The sequence below is a fragment of the Lacerta agilis genome, chromosome 3 (genome assembly GCF_009819535.1).
Source record: "Lacerta agilis isolate rLacAgi1 chromosome 3, rLacAgi1.pri, whole genome shotgun sequence".
NCBI lineage: Eukaryota > Metazoa > Chordata > Lepidosauria > Squamata > Lacertidae > Lacerta > Lacerta agilis.
The window spans coordinates 115,396,357-115,419,589 of record NC_046314.1 but is presented as its reverse complement, the minus strand read 5'-3'; the positions used below and the strand labels follow the sequence as shown (position 1 = coordinate 115,419,589).

Here is a 23,233-nt window from a genome sequence, read left to right as displayed (position 1 = left end):
TTTCAGATAGTGTCTGGTCCACTGTGGGAAAGGGCATTTTGTTGCCCTTGCCTCATATGCGGCAAGGCTGACATGGCCAGAAGTGGGGCAGAGTTTATTCCTTGTTTTAAGGAGGTCAGGTGGACAATCTCAAGGCTCCATGGAGATTCAGGCTGGACAATGGACAATTAATATGTGGAATTCAGAGGGTTGGACTAGAGCAGTGTTTTTCAACCACTGTTCCGCGGCACACTAGTGTGCCGCGAGATGTTGCCTGGTGTGCCGTGGGAAAAATTGTGTTTATTTGATTCCTATTCAAGAGAATTACTTTATATATAGTCAATATAGGCACAGAGTTAAATTTTTTAACATTTTCTAATGGTGGTGTGCCTCGTGATTTTTTTCATAAAACAAGTGTGCCCTTGCCCAAAAAAGGTTGAAAAACACTGGACTAGAGGACCCTCAGGGGTGCCTTCCAGCTCTGCAGTCCTAGGATTTTAAGAGGAGGCGATGGACATACAAGCATTCCTGGTTGCCAGACAGAACAACCACCTCTTTCCTTCCCCTATGGGCTGTCCGGGTGGCGGGGGGGGGGATTCCTGCAACACTCCCCATCAGATTTCAGGGGGTCCAGGTTGGGGGGGAGGGTGGGTAAGTCCAGTTGCATTGGTAGTGAAACTCACCCTATTGACTTTTGCTAGCACGATGTAGGTGAAACCGGCCCTATGTCTGCTCAGAAGTAAGTTCTGTTGAATCGTGAACATGCCTGCCCTGAGGCTGCATGCACAAACATGTTGCTCTGGGGTGCCACAGGGTTCTCTCTTGGGCCCAGTCTTATTCAACATCTTTATCAATGACTTGGATGATGGGCTTGAGGGCATCCTGATCAAGTTTGCAGATGACACCAAATTGGGAGGGGTGGCTAATACCTCAGAGGACAGGATCACACTTCAAAATGACCTTAACAGATTAGAGAACTGGGCCAAAGCAAACAAGATGAATTTTAACAGGGAGAAATGTAAAGTACTACACTTTGGCAAAAAAAAATGAAAGGCACAAATACAGGATGGGTGACACCTGGCTTGAGAGCAGTACATGTGAAAAGGATCTAGGAGTTTTGGTAGACCAGAAAATTGACATGAGTCAACAGTGTGATGCAGCAGCTAAAAAAGCCAATGCAATTCTGGGCTGCATCAATAGGAGTATAGCATCTAGATCAAGGGAGGTAATAGTACCACTGTATTCCGCTCTGGTCAAACCTCACCTGGAATACTGTGTCCAGTTCTGGGCACCACAGTTCAAGAAGGATACTGACAAGCTGGAACGTGTCCAGAGGAGGGCAACCAAAATGGTCCAAGGCCTGGAAACGATGCCTTATGCGGAACGGCTTAGGGAGCTGGGTATGTTTAGCCTGGAGAAGAGAAGGTTAAGGGGGGATATGATAGCCATGTTCAAATATATAAAAGGATGTCATCTAGAGGAGGGAGAAAGGTTGTTTCCTGCTGCTCCAGAGAAGCGGACACGGGGCAATGGATTCAAACTACAAGAAAGAAGATTCCACCTAAACATTAGGAAGAACTTCCTGACAGTGAGAGCTGTTGGACAGTGGAATTTGCTGCCAAGGAGTGTGGTGGAGTCTCCTTCTTTGGAGGTCTTGAAGCGGAGGCTTGACAGCCATCTGTCAGGAATGCTTTGATGGTGTTTCCTGCTTGGCAGGGGGTTGGACTGGATGGCCCTTGGGGTCTCTTCCAACTCTAGGATTCTATGATTCTATGAGTGTCACAGAGGCCCCCTCCTCCGCCTCCTTAACTTTATCCTCTTCATATCTCTGCTTCTTCCAGCTCCGGAGCGAGTACATGCAGCTGTACGCTAGCAAAGTGAGCGAGGGCATGGCCCTTCAGCTGGGCTGCCTGGAGCTCAGGTAGGTGGGCTTGCTGGAGGGGGGCGGGGGGAGGTTACGCCGAGCGCATGAGCAGCCTGCCTGCCTGCCTCTGGGGTTACACCACCACAGAAAACTTGTCGCTCCTGCAAAAGGACTGACCTGTCCCCTACTCTGCAACGGAACTGGGGAAGCTGGAGGAAAGGAGCATTTCGTGTTTGCAGGAAGCCCCCAAAATCATGTGTGGGAGTTTGAGGGAACCCAAAAGAAAGTCAGGGAGACCAAACAGGTACAGGAGGGAGGCAGGGAAAAGAAATTGCACCCATTTAGGATTGAGTGTCGCCACAATGGTGCAGAGAGCGACTCCTATGTGCGTCTCCCGCACAATTTCAGAAGCAATGCTTCCGAATCCCTGTTGCTGGAAAGCACAGGAGAGGGCTCTCTTGTGCTCGGCTCCTGCTTGTGGGTTTCCCTGTGGGGCATCTGGTCAGCCCCTGTTTGCTGGACTAGATGGGCCCCCTCTGGCCTGATCCAGCACGCTCTTATGTTCTTATCATTGGCGCACAGATCGCACGGTGCTCTGGTCTCACGTAAGCCATGTGGGGAGCCACAACATTATTCGGAAATGTGGGGAGGAGAATTCCGCTCCTTTTCATCTCCCAAGCATTGGAGACCCACGTTCTTCACCGGGGAGAGTCTTCAGGAGTGCAACACCCTCTGGAAAGTTTGTGACTTTCAAAATTCACATGTCACGAAACTCTTTTTTCCCCAGTGCCAAAATGTGAGCTTTCCCAGCATCTAGCTGGATTTTGGCCACCTTCTATCTCAGTGCTCAAACCCTCCCATTGAGGCAGCCCATCCCTTGAAGACTCAGCCCAGGATTTTGATATTTACCATTTGAGTGTTTTTTTAAAAAATTTAAATATGCGGATGACACATTTGGATGTTTCATTTCTTGCGTAGATCTAACTTATTTTCCTTCCTGCAGGAAGCCCCAAGTGGGAAACAGCAAAAAAACAAAACAAACAAAAACTAAAGACAGGGGTGTTTTGGGAAACGAGTTAATTCTCTCTCTCTCTCTCTATTTTATTCATTTTCCAATTATTTTTTAACAATCTCTATCAAGTATAATTAACAGAAGGAAAAGAAATACACAAGATTCTCTTGCACCCGTAGACCTCCCTCCACCCTTCCATGGGTTCCATATTTAACATTTCTTGCTGCATATTTTATATCCTCCATGTTTCCCATTTAACATTTCTATCTTAGGTCTCTGTTAGCTCAAAAGTGTTCTTTAAGTCCTGTTAAAGAGCTCAGCTGTTTACAGTGGTCTTCCAAATGCAAGATAAATTTATTCCAGTCTTTATTAAAATCTTGATCTTCCTGGTTTCTGATTCTCCCGGTTGTTTTTGCCATCTCAACATAGTCCCATCAGTTTAACTTGCCATTCCTCTCTGGTAGGGACCTTTCCATCTCTGGGCCCACGAGTATTCTGGCGGCTGTTGTTGCATCCAAAATATCACAAGGGGTTTTTGCTCTACAGGTGAAACTCGAAAAATTTGAATATCGTGGAAAGGTTCATTTCTTTCAGTAATTCAACTTAAAAGGTGAAACTAATATATGAGATAGACTCATGACATGCAAAGCGAGATATGTCAAGCCTTCATTTGTTATAATTGTGGTGATTATGGCGTACAGCTGATGAGAACCCCAAATTAAACTTTAGGGTTTTCATCAGCTGTACACCATAATCATCACAATTATAACAAATAAAGGCTTGACATATCTCGCTTTGCATGTCATGAGTCTATCTCATATATTAAACTCCAGTAGCTAATGAAAACAATTGCTTACACAAATGGACTTTTCCACAATATTCTAATTTTTCGAGTTTCACCTGTATTTGTGGTTCCCATTGGAGACTGAGTGTTGAACCCAATGACCTGATCTCCCCACCCCCACCCTATCCCAGCACCCCAACTTCACAACCATGTGGCAGGCATACTACCTGTAGTCCTTGAACAAAGTGCTGATCCAGAATTCTGTATAACACTTATCTCTATGCTACAGGTGGGCTGGTTCCCTTTTTAATTTTTTTTTAAAAAAACAAGGCATGTAGTCAGCTGAATGTAAATTTGCCCCTACACACACACACACACACACACACACACACACACACCAACAAAATTATTCTAAAGGTGGAATGAATTTTGTAAATGTTGAAACACTGGAGGAGGGGTATGACAGGGTGACATCTCCAGTTTCTAGACAATCAGAAGTGTGCTGAGCCAGTATCACCTGTAGATTTGGAATTATCCTGGATCACAAAAACCAGGGGGTGGGGCTTGGCTTCGGGGGCATCAGCAGAGGGATCCCAGTTAGTTATCCCTGCAATCTGAACCCACCTGACTGATGCCACCTGCCCACTCCCCTCCCATCTGACCTGGAGCACCTCTCAATTTCTCGTCTCTCCCCCCACCCAGGAGGTTCTACAAGGACATGCCTCACAACGCTCTGGACAAGAAATCCAACTTCGAGTTCCTAGAGTAAGTAGGCAACATTCTTACGTGTGTGCCATTTCTCCTTGGGTCTCTTTGATTTTTAGATACCAAGCCGAGCCCGTGGTGCATCGACACTGTCTCGCCCACCCTGACTGCCAGCGGCTGCCAGGGCCGCCTTTACCCGGGGGGGGGGGTGCAAGCAAGGGGTGTGGGGCAGCCAGGCGCTGAATTAGGACTAATTGCAGTCGTTAAGTCATCAACAGGTTTTCCACACCCATCAGCCAATCCCCCATTCCCACCACCCTTCTGAGTAATACCCCTCCTCACCCTCTCACTATATATAAGGGTCTGGTGGCTTCTGCTTCAGTGTATCTGAAGAAGTGTGCATGCACACGAAAGCTCATACCAAGAACAAACTTAGTTGGTCTCTAAGGTGCTACTGGAAGGATTTTCAAAAATTTTTTATATTGTATTCACTTGTTGTATTTCCTGGGTGGCGAGAGGGGTTGGGGGGGTGGCCTGGGGTGTGTGGTTTGGTTGGCTGTAGTGAGATTTGCTTTTGTGTGTGAGTGGAGTATGTGTATGTTTTTGGATCAGGTTAGCCAAATCGATTCGTATGCTGTCGGTGGATTCTTGTTGTTGTCTTGCTGGGCTGTGTACGTGATAAAGGGGAGCCATGCCGGGCTGAAGGCGTCTCCTTCTATTTGTTGCCTCAGATGAATTTCGAGGGGGAGTATCTAAAGCCCTCTCTGCTTTCTCTTTCCCAGGAAGGAAGTGGGTCTGGATCTGTTCTTCCCAAGGCAGATGCAGGAGAATCTGAAGGTGAGAAGTGCCTTGGATGTCAAAAATGCTCATAGACTCAGAGCTCGAAAGGACCCTGAGACTCAGCCAAAGCATCCATGGCAGATAGCCAGCCAACCTCTGCTTACAAACCTCCAAGGAAGGAGAGCCCTCAATCTTCCAAGTGTCTGGGATGCATATGAGCTTTTGGGGAAATAAGTGGAGAGCAATAATAATGATTTATTGTTTATACCCCGCCCATCTGGGTGGGTTTCCCCAGCCACTCTGGGCGGCTTCCAACAAAACATTAAAATACAATAATCAATCAAACATTGAAAGCTTCCCTAAACAGGGCTGCTTTCAGATGTCTTCTAAAAGTCTGCTGGTTGTTTTTCTCTTTGACATCTGGTGGGAGGGCATTCCACAGGGTGGGTGCCACTACCGAGAAGGCCCTCTGCCTGTTTCCCTGCAGCTTTGCTTCTTGCAGTGAGGGAACCGCCATAAGGCCCTCGGCGCTGGATCTCAGTGTCACATGATTCTGAGTAATGCAAACGGGTTTACATTATCCTGTACGTCATTATTCCAGTACATGATAAAAAACAACAACCCTCAATTCCTCGATAAAGACCCTATCTTGTGGTCTGCCCTCTCTGGTTCTCGCCATTTATATGAGCATCACCATGCATATTATGTCCCAGATCCATTCTCTCAGGGAAGATGTCCTCTTTTCTCTCTGTTTTGACAAATAATTCTGGCAGTGGTTAAGAGGCGTGACATTCATCCCCTGCCCTCTGCTAGTGCCGTTTCTTTGACTTAGGGAAATTAGAAGATTTCATGGTTAGTTTTAACAGGCTTCATCTTCATTGTATCTCATTTGCAACCGGGCTGTAGGCTGCTTAGAAACCGTGGAACGAACTGGTACAGAGATCCTGAAAAAGAACGATATTTGTCAAAACAACAAACCGTTCTCCTCCTCTGCTTTCCTCCCTGCAGCCCAAGCAGTTCCGCAAGATGATCCAGCAGACCTTCCAGCAGTACGCCCTCCTGCGGGAGGACGAGTGCATCTTGAAGTTCCTCAGCACTCTCTCCACCATCGCCAACATTGACCAGGAAAGCTACCGCTGCGACCTGATTGTGAGTGTCCAGGTGCCTCTTCCCACCTTCCTTCAAGCCGAGCTACGGCTCTGTCCGTGCACACATTGCCGGCCTAAAAACGCAGCGAGGTGGTTTCCTCCCGATATGTCTTAAATCACATTTGGCTTGAGGGCATCCTGATCAAGTTTGCAGATGACACCAAATTGGGAGGGGAGGCTAATACCCCAGAGGACAGGATCACACTTCAAAATGACCTTAACAGATTGGACAACTGGGCCAAAGCAAACAAGATGAATTTTAACAAGGAGAAATGTAAAGTACTACACTTGGGCAAAAAATAAAATGAAAGGCACAAATACAGGATGGGTGACACCTGGCTTGAGAGCAGTACATGTGAAAAGGATCTAGGAGTCTTGGTAGACCACAAACTTGACATGAGTCAACAGTGTGATGCAGCAGCTAAAAAAGCCAATGCAATTCTGGGCTGCATCAAGAGGAGTATAGCGTCTAAATCAAGGGAAGTAATAGTACCACTATATTCTGCTCTGGTCAGACCTCACCTGGAATACTGTGTCCAGTTCTGGGCACCACAGTTCAAGAAGGATACTGACAAGCTGGAACGTGTCCAGAGGAGGGCAACCAAAATGGGCAAAGGCCTGGAAATGATGCCTTATGAGGAACGGCTTAGGGAGCTGGGTATGTTTAGCCTGGAGAAGAGAAGGTTAAGGGGTGATATGATAGCCATGTTCAAATATATAAAAGGGTGTCATATAGAGGAGGGAGAAAGGTTGTTTTCTGCTGCTCCAGAGAAGCGGACACGGGGCAATGGATTCAAACTACAAGAAATAAGATTCCACCTAAACATTAGGAAGAACTTCCTGACAGTGAGAGCTGTTCGGCAGTGGAATTTGCTGCCAAGGAGTGTGGTGGAGTCTCCTTCTTTGGAGGTCTTTAAGCGGAGGCTTGACGGCCATCAGTCAGGAATGCTTTGACGGTGTTTCCTGCTTGGCAGGGGGTTGGACTGGATGGCCCTTGTGGTCTCTTCCAACTCTATGATTCTACATTTGCTCATTGCATCAGGGCAGTTGGATGGGTTTTCGAGATGCCCATTTGTCTGTGCACACCAGTGCGCTGAGAGTGTGTGTTTGTGGATGTCTCCATGTGTCTTGGAATCATAGAATTGGCTGGGACCCCACAGGTCATCTAGCCCAACCCCCTGCAATGCAGAAATCTCGGCTAAAGCATCCCTGACAGATGGCCATCCAGCCTCTACTTAACATCCTCTAAAGAAGGAAGAGCCCAGCACATTTTCCCCACTGTCAAACAGCTCTTACCGTCAGAAAGTTCTTCCTGGTGTTTATTTGGAATCTCCTTCCTTGTCGTTGGAATCCACTGGTTCGGGTCCTACCTTCCAGAACAGGAGAAAACAAGCTTGCCCTATCTTCCAGATATTTGAAAATGGCTATCATGTCACCTCTCAGACTTATGCTTTCAAATCAGACCAGGCAAATCTCGTTTGGGGGGAAGCATATTAAAACATGGCATTTCTTAAGGAGCTATGAGATAGATGTGGGTTGTGCCCAACATTGTGTGCACATGGCTCCAGAAACCAGCAGTGGAAGCCCACTGGGCGCAGAGTAGATTGAGGTTTATGCACCCTGCCTCTCTTCCACTAAATTTCTCTCTTATTTTGACATTCAAGTGAAGCTTAAGAGCCAAAGCACAGCCTACGCTCTTGATGAGACTGGAGCTGAATCAAATCACAAATCTTCAAGACCTCGGCGGTTGCTTTCATTGCAAAATTGCCGTTTTGAGCTTTGGTGTTTCGGTTTCATAAATCAGTTTTGCATCATACTCTTTAAAAAGTGGGAGACCTTAAGTCTTTGTTGATAAATTGTGAGGCTATTGTTATTGTTAGAATTCATCACCTGTCCTTCACCTTAAGGCAGAGGTTTTCAACCTTTTTGGGTCCACGGCTCCCTTGACCAACTGCGCTTTTCTGCGGCACCCATGTGGGGCTCGGGAGCCCAGTTACCGTATTTTTTCGCTCCTCCTAAAAAGTAAGGGGAAATATCTGTGCGTCTTATGGAGTGAATGGTTGTCCCTGGAGCTGAATTGCCCAGGGGCCAAAAGAGGATCATGCTTTTTATTTTACAAAGAGAAAAGGGGGTGTTGAAAGGACCCCGCTCAGCAGCTGATCAGCAAGAGATCGGGAGGGAAATAAGAGTCCAGGCTCCCTTTCTGCCCCGCCCCCTTGGCCTGGCCTCCATTGTTGAATGTGCGGCAAAGGGAGGTTGTTTGTTTCCCCAGCGACATGTGACATGTGATGTGTTTGTAAACTGTAGAAAAGGCTCCCTCTCCTTTAGAAGCTGCAGAAATGTGAGTTGAACCCCATGAAAACAGAGCTTTTCCTCTTTGCTTTTCCCCCTTTGCAAAAGGAGCTGCAAAACTTTCAGCTGATCCTCAAAAAAACAGGGCTTTTCCCTTTGCAAAAAAGCTGCAAAACTTTTAGTTGATCCTCAAAAAAACCAGGGCTTTTCCCTTTGCAAAAAAAGCTGCAAAACTTTTAGCTGAACCTCAAAAAAAACACAGGGCTTTTAGAGGAGGAAAACCAGAAAAATATTTTTTTTTCTTGTTTCCTTCTCTAAAAACAAGGTGCACCCTATGGTCCGGTGCGCCCTATGGAGTGAAAAATACGGTATGTCCCCCACTTGCCTGCAGAACTGGCAGCCTCTCACCCTTTTTCGAACACCCTCCCTTGTGGAGGGTTCCCTCAGCCTTCTCTCCCCTCTCCTTGGGAGTCCTCCAAGTAGCCGCTGCTGCAGCCCCTGGTCTCTGAGCTGTTCCCCCTCCTGCCCCAAAGACAGGTGCCTCCTTACACTGCCCCACAGGGGCCTGGGAAGCACCCCCTGGCCAGCCCCAGAGGCACCATTCGCCTGCAGAGCTTGTAGCTAGGGCTGCTGCAACAAACAGCCGTGCAAACCTTTGGGAGGCAGAGACACAAGAGGGCATCAGATGAGGGAGGTAAGGAAAGAGGGACAGAGGCCAGTGTTGCCTGCCGCACCCTTGACCGTCATTCAAGGCACCCCAGGGTGCTATAGCACACTGGTTGAAAACCACTGCCCTAAGGTCCCAGGGTGGGTCAGCACAATTGAAACACATCATAAATTTTAAAACAATATGAAAATCAGGGTATAACAACTTAGAATTAGAAAAAAAAAATTGTTTTTTTGGACTAGTCTCAGGGTTGTGAACTTGCCTTGTTTTTGTACTGTGGTTTCCAGCTTGCTTTCTTTTCTTTTCTTTTTTTACTGTTGTTATAAATGTGTTTACAAAAAAATAATGTGAAGAATTCACTTGCAAAACCCAATCATTAACGTCCCAGATTTCTGAAACTCCTAAACCTAACAGAAAAGTCGAAGGGAATTATGGGAGTCTGAACCCAAATTCCATTTCGTTATCAACGGGGGGGGATGGGGACTAGACCACTGTTAGCGAGCATCAGGAAAGTACCCCCCCCCCCCAAATGGCTTTCCTCTCTTTTCCCCTTTCCAGCAAGGATGGAGCATCACAGTAGACCTGGTGATTGGGCCGAAGGGCATACGGCAAATGACCAGCAAAGAAGCAAAGGTGAGCCCTTTGGGAACATGCTTCCATCAATGCACCGAGGAAAAGGCCTTTTCATGCGCTCTCCAGCATTCCTGCGTGATGCTTCTTCGTGGTTTTGCTTTGTGGCCTGGCTCCGTGAGAGTCAGAATGCATGCTGTGAATCGGGGATAGGCAAACCTGGCCCTCCAGGTGTTTTGGGACTACAGCTCCCATCATCCCTGACCACTGGTCCCGTTAGCTAAGGATGATGGGAGTTGTAGTCCCAAAACATCTGGAGGGCCGAGTTTGCCTATGCCTGCTATAAATCGTTGGTATTTCTTATGTCTTCCAGTTTTTAGCTATTAAAATTCTTGCTGCTGTTGTAGCATACATAAAGTTCTATCACACCTTGGAGTTTCTTGGCCTAGGATGCCCAGTAAAAAGGCTTCTGGTTTCTTTTTGAAAGTGTTTTTCAACACTTTTTCAATTCATTATAAATTTTTCCCCAGAAGTCTTTTACCTTTGGGCACAACCACCACATATGGAAGAAAGTTCCTTCTGTTCGTTTACATTTTCAGTGCTTATTACTTTGTCCATGATAATTTTTTGCCAATTTAACAGGTGCCAAATACCACCTACACATCATCTTCATAATATTCTCTCTAAGCAAGTTGCATGCTGAAAATTTTATACCAGTTTCCCACAATTTTTCCCAATCCTCCAACATGATGTTGTGCCCCACATCCTTTGCCCAATCTATCATTGTTGATTTCAGCATTTCATCTTTAGTATGCCACTCGAGCAATAAATTATACATTCTGGATAAATTTTTAGTCCTTGGCTCTAACAATTCCGTCTCCAACTTAGATTTTTCTAACTGAAAACCATTTTTTTCTGACTTAAATACTTCATTAATCTGCTAATATTGTAACCAGTCCGTTACAAGTTAATAGCCAATTTGAATGAGTCTTCTCTGAGCGTGCCTTAGTCAGATACAACCCACTGTATTTGACCCAGCAGCTTGACTTCTGCCGGAGGAAAGAGCTAGTGAACAAAACACATTGTCAAGTACGCTGTGTGGGTTGATTTTGTGGGCTTCACCGCAGAGCCTAAGGCTATCATAACGCGCCCACTTTTACCTGGGAGTAAGCAGCTGGTTGTGAATGCAGCAGGACTTTGTAGACATATGTTGGATGTGCAGTATATTTTCATCTGCAGGTTTTAGAAGGGATGATGGGTGGGCATGAGTCAGGGTGCTGATGTTCTGCCACGCTCATCCTTTGCACATCATCCCCCCGCCCGCCCACCCAGACTTCATTGATCGCTGTTGCAAATGAAAACTCCTCTGTTTGTTTGTGACTCACTGCAGCCCACGTGCCTGGCCGAGTTCAAGCATATCAAATCCATAAAGTGTTCAGCCGCAGAGGAAGGCAAAGCTCTCTTGCAGCTGGGGCTTACGGGGAACCCCCAGGTAAGAAGGAAGGGTAAAAAAATGCGAAAATTCATTATATGTGTGGAAATCGCTTGCGGGGGTGGGGGGAAATGTATTTGGCAAATGTGCTGGTGAAGCAGGAGAAATGGGCACTGAAATACTACTGGTGAATTTTGTAGGACTTATTATTATTATTATTATTATTATTATTAATTCATTTATTCCCCAGCCACTCTGGGCAGCTCCCAACAGAATTAAAAGCACAATAAAACACCAAACATTAAAAACTGTTGTGGAAATGTGACAACAAAAACGGAAGGATAAGAAAGTGAGAACGACAACATGAACAGATGTGTACCTCTCTCTGGAGAGAGATGGGGTGGGGAGGCAATCTGGTGCCCTCTAGCAGTTGCTGGTGTACAACTCCCATAATTCATGATTATAAACCACTAGTGCTTTAAACCCGTTAAATTAACGGGCGCTAGAACATTCCTTCCGGCGTCTCTTCCGTTGCTCTCTCTCCTCCGCCGCTTCGCTTCCGCCCGTGCTCCCTCGGCTACCTTCCGGTCTTCCGCACGGCCACGCTCGCTCCCGCCATGGGTCCCCCCAGCTCCTGCGCCGCGCAGCCTTTCCATTCCGCCCGCCGGCTCCCTCTCTGCCTCGCCCGCCGGCTCCCTCTCTGCCTCGCCCGCCATGCTTCGTGGCTGGGCCACCCCCAGGAAAGAGCCACCTGGGGGGTTTCTGCTCGATCCCTCGGAGATCCCGGGGCCCCTGCGCTCCCTTGCTCCCACCTGGTAGGCGCCGTAGTTGCTCTCGGGGTCGCTGAGCGGCACGCGGTGCCCGAAGTCTCTGCGTTCCAAGTCCCAACGGCTGTCCGTGGGGCACATGCACAGTAGCGCGATCCCACGGACACAGGGACTGGATGCAGAGACACTTGCACTTTATTATATGTGATGCCTGGTGCTGGCACTGTTCTAGAAAACTCTAGCCACAGTCCTTGGACAATTTGGTCTCCTCCCCCAGGCTGACAAACAGACACCTTCTCCCTTTCTTTTCCTTTGCAGTCCTTGGCGATCAAAACAGCCTCTCTTGCCGAGGCGGAGAACATGGCGGACTTGATCGACGGCTACTGCAGGCTGCAGGGTGGCTTGGACACGTCGCTCATCGTCCGTCCCAACAGAGGTGAGAAAGCAAGCCCTTGAGCCTGGCCCTGGCCAAGCCTTACCACCTTCACCCGAGGCCCTCCTCCAAGTCTCCCACCACCACCTGAGGTTGGGCAGTGTGTGTGTGTGTGTGTGTGTGTGTGTGTGGAGATGGAGTCTTCTTGGCTGTGGCACCTCGTGGGTGGAATGCCCTTGCCAGGAAGCTTGCCCCTGTGCCCACTTTGAGATGTTTCTAGTTCCAGATGACCTGTGCTTGCGCCTCCAGGTGGAGCTGTTTACCGAGCCCTGATCCTGCACAAAACTTGCTCGGAGGCTACACAAACAACGTCACCATCTTGTGACCCAAATGTCCTATGAGAAAAGAAATTTGCACTGGGAAGTGCAGGATAGCAACCGCCAGGTGGCAATGTTGTTGCAAAAACGTTGGGCGAACAATTCCTGCTCGATGAAAACTCCCTTTTTATCTGCCCAGATATTCCAACATCGCACACAGCTGGGTTTGATTGCCGTCTTGTGGTCCAGCTGCTTTACTCAGCGGAGACCCTGCTGAATTTTATTGTATTGCTTTGTTCTTATACCTGTCTGGGAGGAAGCGATGGAGGGCGGTCGATAAACCCTCTAAATAAATGAACCTCCAGTGAACGTGCAGCGGGCAGTGACTTCCCTATGAAGAAAGTTTGCAGCATTTGGGACTTTTTATCTTAGAGAAAGGGCAAGTGAGAAGTGACATGGTAGAAGATTATAAAATTGAGCGTGGCATGGAGAAAGCAGACAATCTTGCCCTCTTTCCTCATAACACTAAAACTCATGGATAATTCAGTGAAGCTGACCGGCTCAGGTGCAAATAAAACTCAACACATCTGCCATGGTTTCTTGAGCTGTGATTCCTGCCTTAGAGGGGGTTGGACTAGATGACCCTTGGGGTTCCCTTCCAACTCTACAATTCTATATCAGTAAGAAGGTGGGCTGGCGTTGTAAGGCCATGAATGCTTCCAGGAGGGTGTGCCATTGACTGTTCCAGAATCCATATTAGAGATGCATCGTGTTTGTTTGGTGGGGTGGACAATGGGACTGAGCAAACGAATGGGATGGAATAAGGGAAATCTACTAGTCCCTGGTGATTTGGAGGCAAGAAAAGGAGCAGGCAAACCGAGGCTGAGCCCAAGCTTTGAGTTTTGTATGTGCTCACTTGATATTCCTTTCCCTCTTCCTTCTCCACAGAGAACGATAAGAGGATCAGCCTGCCCCAGGTCCCAGTACAGTAAGTATGAAGCCCTCTAACCCAGGGAACTGCATCCATGCATGGGGCTGAGTCCCAGAAGGCAGGGGGCAACCCCTCTTCTGGCCGTGAAATCACTCGGGGCTCCCCGCGTTCTACCAAATTTGAGCAGAGGAGCCCAGGTGGCGCTGTGGGTTAAACCACAGAGCCTAGGGCTTGCTGATCAGAAGGTTGGCGGTTTGAATCCCTGCCACAGGGTGAGCTCCCGTTGCTCGGTCTCTGCTCCTGCCCACCTAGCAGTTCGAAAGCATGTCAAAATGCAAGTAGATAAATAGGGACCGCTCCAGCGGGAAGGTAAACGGCGTTTCCGTGCGCTGCTCTGGTTCGCCAGAAGCGGCTTAGTCATGCTGGCCACATGACCCGGAAGCTGTCTGCGGACACACGCCGGCTCCCTCGGCCTATAGAGCGAGATGAGCGCCACAACCCCAGAGTCGGACACGACTGGACCTGATGGTCAGGGGTCCCTTTACCTTTGCCTTAGACTTCTAATTGCCTTATATGGCAGAATTTAGAAGAAGGGGCTGGAATGTTGGGAGATTCAGGACAGATAAAGGGAAGTCCTTCTTCACGCAGCTCATCGGTAAACTATGGAACTCACTGCCACAGGGGGCAGTGATGGCAGGGGGGCAGAGAGGGCGGGGGGCCCCAGGCAGCGCCCCTGCTGGGGGTGACACATTGGGGGCGCCCCCGCCCACTGGGCTTTTTAAAACTTTTTTTTAAAAAAATTCTTTTTAGGCTATTTTCGGCACTGCCGGGGTGGAGCCGCAGGGGCCGCCAGCGAGTCGCCCCGGCACCACCGAAAATAGCCCCCGCCCTTCAGCGGCTTTTCACGCCGCTGGCTGGCTTGCGGAGCCAGGGCAAGGAGAGGGGCGGGCCAGCGAAGAGGGGTGAGACCCCTCTTCGCTGTCCCGCCCCTCTCCCTGCCCCACTTGCGCTCCCCCGAGGGGGCCCGGGCAGCGGCTTCGGTAGTCTCTGCGGGTTGCAGAGAGTCCCGAAGCCGCAGCCTGGCACCCCTTTGTGCTACAGCAGCGGCTTCGGGACTCTCTGCAGCCCGCAGAGGCTCCCAAAGCCCCCGCCCGGCATCCCCCGGGGGAGCGCAAGCTGTTCTTGTGGCCCTTATCTTAAAAGAAAAGGGATAGGCAAATCCATGGAGGAGCAGGAGGAGGAGGAGGGGCCTCTCGATGACTGTGAGCTACGGCAACTGAATGGAGCCTCCATCTTCAGAGGCAGCCTATCTTTGGGCAGCAACAGCAAGAGGTGGTTGGTGTCTTCACGCTCTGCTCATGGCCTGGCTAGTCTTGGGTGGTGGGCTCCCTCCATCAGAGCTCTTGGGATTAGCGCCCCACACCTGGCTCAAGTCCTCTGCTTCAACATTGTCCCAAGGGAAGCAAACTCTCCCCCAGGAATAGGCTACTGGGGGGGGGATAGCTTTCCTGCTCCCCAGGACTCTAGGCAAACAGAGCAGTTGGTCTTTGGACAATGTTTGGGATGTGCGGGGATGCGGGGAAGATCCACAGGTCTTCACCGGAGACTCTTTTCTGCCCTCAGGCACATAGAGGAGAGGAGGTCCACGCTGAGAGAGAGCTTCAGTGGGGGTGAGTTGAATCCTGTCTTTGCCTCCATCCCATCCATGAGGACTGGCTGCTTCAGGGGGAAAAAATGAATTTTGAAGCCGAGCCGGAAAGAGCTTCAGCAGCTTCGATCCGTCTGAAGCCACTGGAGGAGCACTTCTTCAGAGAGTCGGTGGAGTTACGGAAGCGCAGAGGTGTAGGAAGCCGCTCGGGCACCCGGAGCGGCAGGGTGTTGTTACGTAGCGCACATGCGCAGCGTCGCTACGCACAACACATGCGTCACTACGTAGCGATGCTGGGCATGCGCGCTACGTAGCGGGTTGCCGGCGGCGCCGCTCCAGCGCCCTACACACAGTGCCAGGATCCTCTACATGCAGCTGCAGCCACGAGCGGAGGATCCCGGCACCGTCCGTACGGCACATGAGTGGCGCCACCGGCAAACTGCATGCCTTGTCACCCCCCGGAGACGTGTCCCTGGGAGTGCACCGCCCCCCCCCGCTCCCCCCCCTTGGTACGCCCCTGCGGAAGCACCCTTCCCTAGAGGGTGCCCACCCAAATCCTGTTGTCCTTCTTCCACCTCTGACCCAGTAGGTTGTACAGGTTTACAAAGCATTACGAATTCTTGCCAGATCTCGTTTGGCCAGAGGCAAAAACAAGGGCAGAAAAACCCACGTACACGTCAGAGGAGATGGTGCCTCTCTCTCTCTCTCTCTCACTTCCTTCAACTTTTTTGTTTCGTTTTTCTATTTCTCTGCCGCTTTTTGTTCAAATAAATCCCAAAGCGGCTTAAAAACAAAAGATAAAAACGACACAACTCTTTTGGTGTGTTCTTGAGGGGCAGGTGGTTGGGGGGGGGGGTGCCCTCTCTTTCCAGCCTGCCTCCAGTCTTATATCCACGTGTAATTAAAACAACACAGTGAAATAATATATATTTAAAAATCTTTTTATTCAGTTTTACAGTATACATTTGAATTCAAACGTTAATCATAATCATCAACATTTAAGACTCCCTGAAACCTTAGACTTCCCTCCACGGTTTCCATTATCAATTTTTTTCTGCTGCTCTTGAAACACTCCATTTTCACCTTACTTTTTAATACATTACAAGCGTTACTCAAATCCTGCCAAGGTTTTCAGTTGTTTACAATGTTCTCTTGAGTAGATTGTAAGTTTTTCCCCCATTCCTTCTTAAAATTCTTCTCTTCCTGGTTTCTGACTTTCATTTTCGGCGTAGTCCGTCATCTTCATCAATCCTTTGTCTTTGGTCGGGACTTTATCTTCTTTCCATCTTTGGGCCCACAGTGAAATAATATCCAAAACCATCCATGATTAAAATGCACAATTAACTCCCCCCCCCCCCGTTAAAACAACATAACAATTAAAACGGGCTGCTTTGTTCCAGATTCTGATATTTATGCCGAGATTCCAGACGAAGCCTCCCGGCCAAAATCTGGAGGTAAGTGCAACTTCTGGACCACTTGCGAATTAATTCTGCCCTCTTAGGAATGAATTGAGGTACAGGAGAGGTTGATTGGCTCCGGCATCCGTTCCAGGGGTGGCGAAGGGGGTGCCCTCCAGATGTTTGAGGACTGCAGCTCCTATTGCACCTGGCCATTGGCCAGGCCAGCTGCTTTGGCTGATGGGAGGTAGGTAGGTAGGTAGGTTTATTTCGGCCATGTGACCCATATCACATCGCAAAACACATTCATCGTAATACACACAGAGTAAAACAATTTAACAAATTTAAACAACACAGTACGAAACCAATTTTAAAACAGCCCATTTACACCCTTCCATCTAAGTCAAACTGAGATCTGGGTAAAATAAAAATAAAAATCTGTTAAAATTAATTTATCACCTAGTTAAAGCTAGACCATAAAGAAGGCTGATCGCCGAAGAATTGATGCTTTTGAATTCTGGTGCTGGAGGAGACTCTTGAGAGTCCCATGGACTGCAAGAAGATCAAACTTATCCATCCTTAAAGAAATCAGCCCTGAGTGTTCACTGGAAGGACAGATCCTGAAGCTGAGGCTCCAGTACTTTGGCCACCTCATGGGAAGGGAAGACTCCCTGGAAAAGACCCTGATGTTGGGAAAGATGGAGGGCACAAGGAGAAGGGTGCCTGGTGTGCTCTGGTCCATGGGGTCACGAAGAGTCGGACACGACTGGACAACAACAACAACAAATAATAGGTCTTAATTATTTTCTGCATTGTCATAAATGGGAAGAGAACCATTCCTCTTCTTTGTAAATAGCACATTAGTCAAAAACCTAGCGACCGTATGGGCTCTATTCGGTTCCTCGTCATTTAATAAGTAAATTAATTTAGCATCCTGAGTTCCATCTTGGGTTTTCTTCAAAAGTGGAAACAAAAAATTGGACCGAGCTGCCGAATGAATTGGACAGCAAAAAAATATATATGTTGTATGGATTCTATGGAACCGCTATTGCAGTCGCAAAGGAGGGAGATTTGACCATTGGAAAGTCTATTGCCCAAAACATTTGATGGGAAAACATTAAATCTGGCTTTTATGAAGGCATACCTATACCTCATTTCCCAGTAGTAATGTACGGAAGTGAGAGCTGGACCATAAAGAAGACTGATCGCCAAAGAATTGATGCTTGTGAATTATGGTGCTGGAGGAGACTCTTGAGAGTCCCATGGACTGCAAGAAGATCAAACCTATCCATTCTCAAGGAAATTGGCCCTGAGTGCTCACTAGAAGGACAGATCCTGAAGCTGAGGCTCCAGTACTTTGGCCACCTCATGAGTAGAGAAGACTCCCTGGGAAAGACCCTGATGTTGGGAAAGATGGAGGGCACAAGGAGAAGGGGACGACAGAGGACGAGATAGTTGGACAATGTTCTCGAAGCGACTGGCATGAGTTTGGCCAAACTGCGGGAGGTCCATGGCGTCACAAAGAGTCGGACACGACTGAACAACAACAACAACAACACCTATACCTCACAACAGAGAGATTGGTTAAATAATGTGGTAGCTTCTTTGGTGGTAATAGGCCTAAGTTGGATGGTGAGCAAGTTCCATGATGGGAGATGGAGTTCGACAGCATAGAGAGGGCAGCACATTTGTGAACCCTGATCTCTACCTATGTGGTTCACAAGAAGAGGCCATATCACAATGTGAGATGCAAAGCTTGTTAGGAAACGTCCCGTGGGGGCAAGTTGTGAGACTGACCCCCCAGGCAGGGACGAAGCCTGAGTGCACTCCTGGCTACTCGAGTCCAGTGGCACATTGATATGCGATTGTTCCCCAGCGTGAAGAACAACACACCACAAGCCATTGAGGCTAAACTATTTTATTGTAGATAAGATGCAGAGTGTGTCTCTGCTTGCCAGCTTAGTAAGTCAGAGCTGTGCATAATGCATCTAGCATCTCTTTCTCTTGAGCCAGAACTGAAAGGGAAAGTAAAGATATACAGTAACATCACATGGTTGAGAGAAAGACAAAACAGCTGTCATTCTCATGGGAAAAACACAAGTCATACCAGCCTTGCTGCTGCTTTTGCAGCTCGGGCTGTACCAATATCCTAACAAAGCTTTCAATTAATTTAAGTGGCTTCTCACAGGGACAATTTCTATACCATGGGGGCTGGGTAGGGCAAGGGCAGTTCCAGTAGGAAATTTCCATCGCTAGGCTAAATGCAGAAAGCCATGCAATATTTTTCAAAGCAAAAACTTAGTGCAGAGTCTACTTCTGAGCTCAAAGAAGCTGGGATTTTCAGGTTGCAGAGTTCTGAGTCCACTGTTGCTACACAGAAACACACACCTGGCAAACTGGAGCTAAACAGGTCTTTATGTATTCCTTCATTACATTTACATTCCACCTCCCACCCCCCCACCCCCCAAGATTTAAGTTGTGGCATATTTGGTTCTCCCTCTCCTCATTTAACCTCCACAACAACCCTGCGAGGTAGTTTAGGCTGAGACACAGTGACTGGGCCAAGGTAGCACAGCGAGCTTCATGGCTAAGTGTGGATTTGAACCCTGGTCTCCCAGGTCCTCGTTTGACACTTTTGCTATTGCCACACCAGGCTACACTGACATGCAGGCAGTAATGGCCGTTTGCACTACATATTGGTGATGGTACAACGACCCTGCAAGGTTGGCTAGTATGATTGTTGCCAAATTGCTAGTGGGCAGTTAAATTTTTGAAAGAGAGTGATTTGCATAAGCCCATCCTAGTGAGTTTGTGGCATTGCAGAGGTGAGATCTGGGTAGAGCATTTTTTTCTGCAGTAGCAGAAGCTTGGACACTGCCACCAATTTACCACCTGTGCCCCCTATTGAGCTGGCAGTTGCTGGCAGGCAAAACAGTCTCTCTCCCCCCCACCCCACCCTTTCTGGTCTATACTGATGGAAGTTGTGCTTTCTCCTTCGTTTAAAACTGGTGTGTTGTTGACGCTTTCTCTTGCACAGCTCAACAGTTTGTGATCTCCCGGGAAGATGTCGTCCTGGGACGGATCCTAGGAGAGGGTTTCTTCGGCGAGGTCTACGAGGGCGTTTACACCAACGAGGTGAGCCGTCATAGAATTGTAGAGTTGGAAGGGATCACAGGGGTCGCCTAGTCCAACCCCCTGCAATGTAACGACCCTTTGCCCAAGGTGGGATTCGAACCCACAACCTTGAGAGCCTCATGCTCTACTGAGTGAACTATCCCAGGACTTTGAGAGCAGCAGGCTGCTATACAATATACCATCCCTGGAGATCTTCCAGGCCACAGACCTACCTAGGCTTGCTAAGCCTCTGAATTTGACTCGCCAGGCCTTTTGGGGCAAACCGTGTCCAATTGTAAATCACCAGACGTCATTCGAAGTCAGCTGCAGATATCTCTTAATCTTCAATCTTAGCAGCCAATGCCACAGCACTAAGACCGGAGACGGTGCTGTGACGCTTAGAGCTAAGATCAAGAGATGAGACTCTGCCTGCTCTCTAGCCATAAACTGAAAGAGCAGGAAGGCTTTTTCATGCGTCCGATCTTAGCGCTGTGGAACTGCGGCACTGATTTCAGAGACGATCCTGCGTTTGTGCCTTTTACTATCCAAGAGCAAGTAGGGGCATATACTCTGATCAGCGCTAAGACGGGAGGCAAGCCTCTGCCTGCTTAGACCACCTGATGTCATTAGACGCCTGGAAAATTATTGAAAGGGGGGTGTCCCTGCCCACCTTTAAAAATAGGGATTAACCCTTTCGCCTCAACATCCTGATGGAACTCCCCCACCCCACCTCCCCGCAAAATGTTTGCATTGTGAGGAAAGCTCTCCTACTATGCCTATGTGCAATGGCAGGCTCAATGGAACTTCCATGTTCAGGGAGAGTCTATCTCTTAATAGTGGGCACTGTTTCTTCCCTGTCCTGCTTGGGGCTTCCTACAAGCATTTGGCTGGGCACTGTGGAAATCCAGAATGCTGTGTTAGATGGGTCTTTGTTTTGACATCCCACCCCGACATGGATGGGCATTCCTGGATTCCAGCTCCCGTGCATTTGGCTGGGTTTAAGTCGGCCAGCAAACCCTGCCATCTGCACTGCTTAGCTTCAGCCGAGCTTTGAGTCTGTCTGCCTCTCGTTCCAGAGCGGAGAGCGGGTCAGTGTGGCCGTCAAGACCTGCAAGAAGGACTGTACAGCTGAGAACAAGGAGAAGTTCATGAGCGAAGCAGGTACGAAGGCAGGCAGGCACCCACTAGGGACACGTGGAAGGAGGGTGACCAAGATCTCAAGGGTTTGGGGAGCCAAGCCGTATGAGGAATGGTTGAGGGATCCGGGGGGCATTTAGCTTGGATAAGAGGAGACTGAGAGCCTCCTCCAAATATCTCGAGGGCTGCAACACATAAGATGGAGCAAGCTTGTTCTCTGCAGCTCGAGCGAATTCAACTGGCAAGAAAAGAGTTTCCTCCTAAATATTAGGGAGAACTTTCTGGCGCTAAGAGCTGTTCGACAGTGGAAGGGCTCCCATGGAAAGTGGTGGGCCCCAAGGGTCATCTAGTCCAACCCCCAGGGTTGCCATCCAACCTCTGCTTAAAAACCTCCAAGGAAGGTTGATAGAGAGGAGCGGGTGGGTGCAGAAATTAGCCAACTGTAACTAGCCCCCCCCCCCAAGGGTTGCCTAGAAGGGAATGTGGGCCTCAGTCAGGCTGAAAAGCCCCCTCCCCCATATAAGGGGAGGTGATCCTTTGGGTACCCTGGCCTTGAGTCGGTCAGGGTTTCTGTTTTGACGGAGCGAGAATGAAGTCAAGTGCGCCTCCGATGCACCCGCAGTGCTGATGAAGAAGATGGACCACCCGCACATTGTGAAGCTCATTGGCATCACCGAGGAGGAGCCCACCTGGATTGTGATGGAGCTCTACCCTTACGGAGAGGTGAGAGGCACAGAGCAGACAGGTGCGACCAACCTGGGAAGTGGGGGATTTTTTGGAAGTGCAGCAGCAGGGATCATTCAGTTTGTAACTCAAGGGTAAACTCTGTTACCAGCTAGTCGAGAGGGGTGAAGGTGTTGCTGAGCATCCGAGAAAGTCACATGACATTTAATAGGGCAGCATGTGCTCTGATGGGCTGTCTAGCTACAAGGGATCTATGTGGGGCTCCCTTTGAAGGTGACCTGGAAACTACAACTAATCCAGAATGCGGCAGCCAGAATGGCGACTGGGAGCAGCCGCCGAGACCACATAACACCGGTCCTGAAAGACCTACATTGGCTCCCAGTACATTTCCGGGCACAATCCAAAGTGTCAGTGCTGACGTTTCAATCCCTAAGCGGCCCTGTATACCTGAAGGAGCGTCTCCCCCCCCCCCATCGTCCGGTCTGGACACTGAGGTCCAGCTCCAAGGGCCTTCTGGCAGTTCCCTCCCTGTGAGAAGTGAGGTAACAGGGAACCAGGCAGAGGGCCTTCTTGGTAGTGGCTCCCGCCCTGTGGAACGCTCTCCTATCAAATGTCAAGGAAATAATCAATTATCTGACTTTTAGGAGACATCTGAAGGCAACTCTGTTTGTTGTTGTCGTTCAGTCGTGTCCGACTCTTCATGACCCCATGGACCAGAGCACGCCAGGCACCCCTATCCTTCACTGCCTCCCGCAGTTTGGCCAAACTCATGCCAGTCACTTCGAGAACACTGTCCAACCATCTCATCCTCTGTCGTCCCCTTCTCCTTGTGCCCTCCATCTTTCCCAACATCAGGGTCTTTTCTAGGGAGTCTTCTCTTCTCATGAGGTGGCCAAAGTACTGGAGCCTCAGCTTCAGGATCTGTCCTTCCAGTGAGCACTCGGGGCTGATTTCTTTAGGGATGGATAAGTTTGATCTTTTTGCAGTCCATGGGACTCTCAAGAGTCTCGTCCAGCACCATAATTCTGTTTAGGGAGGTTTCTATTACAGGTAGGTAGCCGTGTTGGTCTGCCATACTCAAAACAAAATAAAAAATAATTAAAAATCCTTCCAGTAGCACCTTAGAGACCAACTAAGTTTGTTCTTGGTATGAGCTTTCATGTGCATGCACACTTCTTCAGATACACTGAAACAGAAGTCACCAGACCCTTATATATAGTGGGAGGGTGAGGAGGGGTATTACTCAGAAGGGGGGTGGGAATGGGGGATTGCCTGATGGGTGTGGAAAACCTGTTGACAACTGTTAACGACTGCAACTGGTCTTACAGGGAAAAGCAAGGGGTGAGATGGCTAAAGATAGCTTTGTCATGTATAATGAGATAAGAATCCAATGTCTTTGTTCAGATCAGGTCTCTCCATGGTTTTAGGTTTGGTGATTAGTTGCAATTCAGCTACTTCTCTTTCCAGTCTATTTCTGAAATTCCTTTGCAATAAGACAGCTACTTTGAGATCTTGTATAGAATGTCCTGGGAGACTGAAGTGTTCTCCTACTGGTTTCTCTATCTTGTGATTCCTGATATCAGATTTATGTCCATTTATCCTTTGGCGTAGGGTTTGGCCTGTTTGTCCAAT

General features: G+C 48.7%; 1 protein-coding gene across 4 annotated transcripts in view; it reads left to right on the top strand.

Annotated features, from left to right (window-relative positions):
• Positions 1–23,233, top strand: part of PTK2B (protein tyrosine kinase 2 beta) — a 51,180-nt gene that overhangs the window by 5,788 nt on the left and 22,159 nt on the right. For all 4 annotated transcript variants that reach the window (XM_033145212.1, XM_033145210.1, XM_033145211.1 and 1 more), the window contains exons 4-16: positions 1,821–1,900; positions 4,342–4,404; positions 5,127–5,181; positions 6,133–6,273; positions 9,790–9,864; positions 11,192–11,293; positions 12,319–12,436; positions 13,639–13,678; positions 15,245–15,291; positions 16,670–16,723; positions 19,704–19,801; positions 20,857–20,941; positions 21,540–21,640. In XM_033145212.1, the coding sequence (XP_033001103.1) occupies positions 1,821–1,900; positions 4,342–4,404; positions 5,127–5,181; positions 6,133–6,273; positions 9,790–9,864; positions 11,192–11,293; positions 12,319–12,436; positions 13,639–13,678; positions 15,245–15,291; positions 16,670–16,723; positions 19,704–19,801; positions 20,857–20,941; positions 21,540–21,640 (1,059 nt within the window). The remainder of the gene's footprint in view (positions 1–1,820; positions 1,901–4,341; positions 4,405–5,126; positions 5,182–6,132; positions 6,274–9,789; positions 9,865–11,191; positions 11,294–12,318; positions 12,437–13,638; positions 13,679–15,244; positions 15,292–16,669; positions 16,724–19,703; positions 19,802–20,856; positions 20,942–21,539; positions 21,641–23,233) is intronic.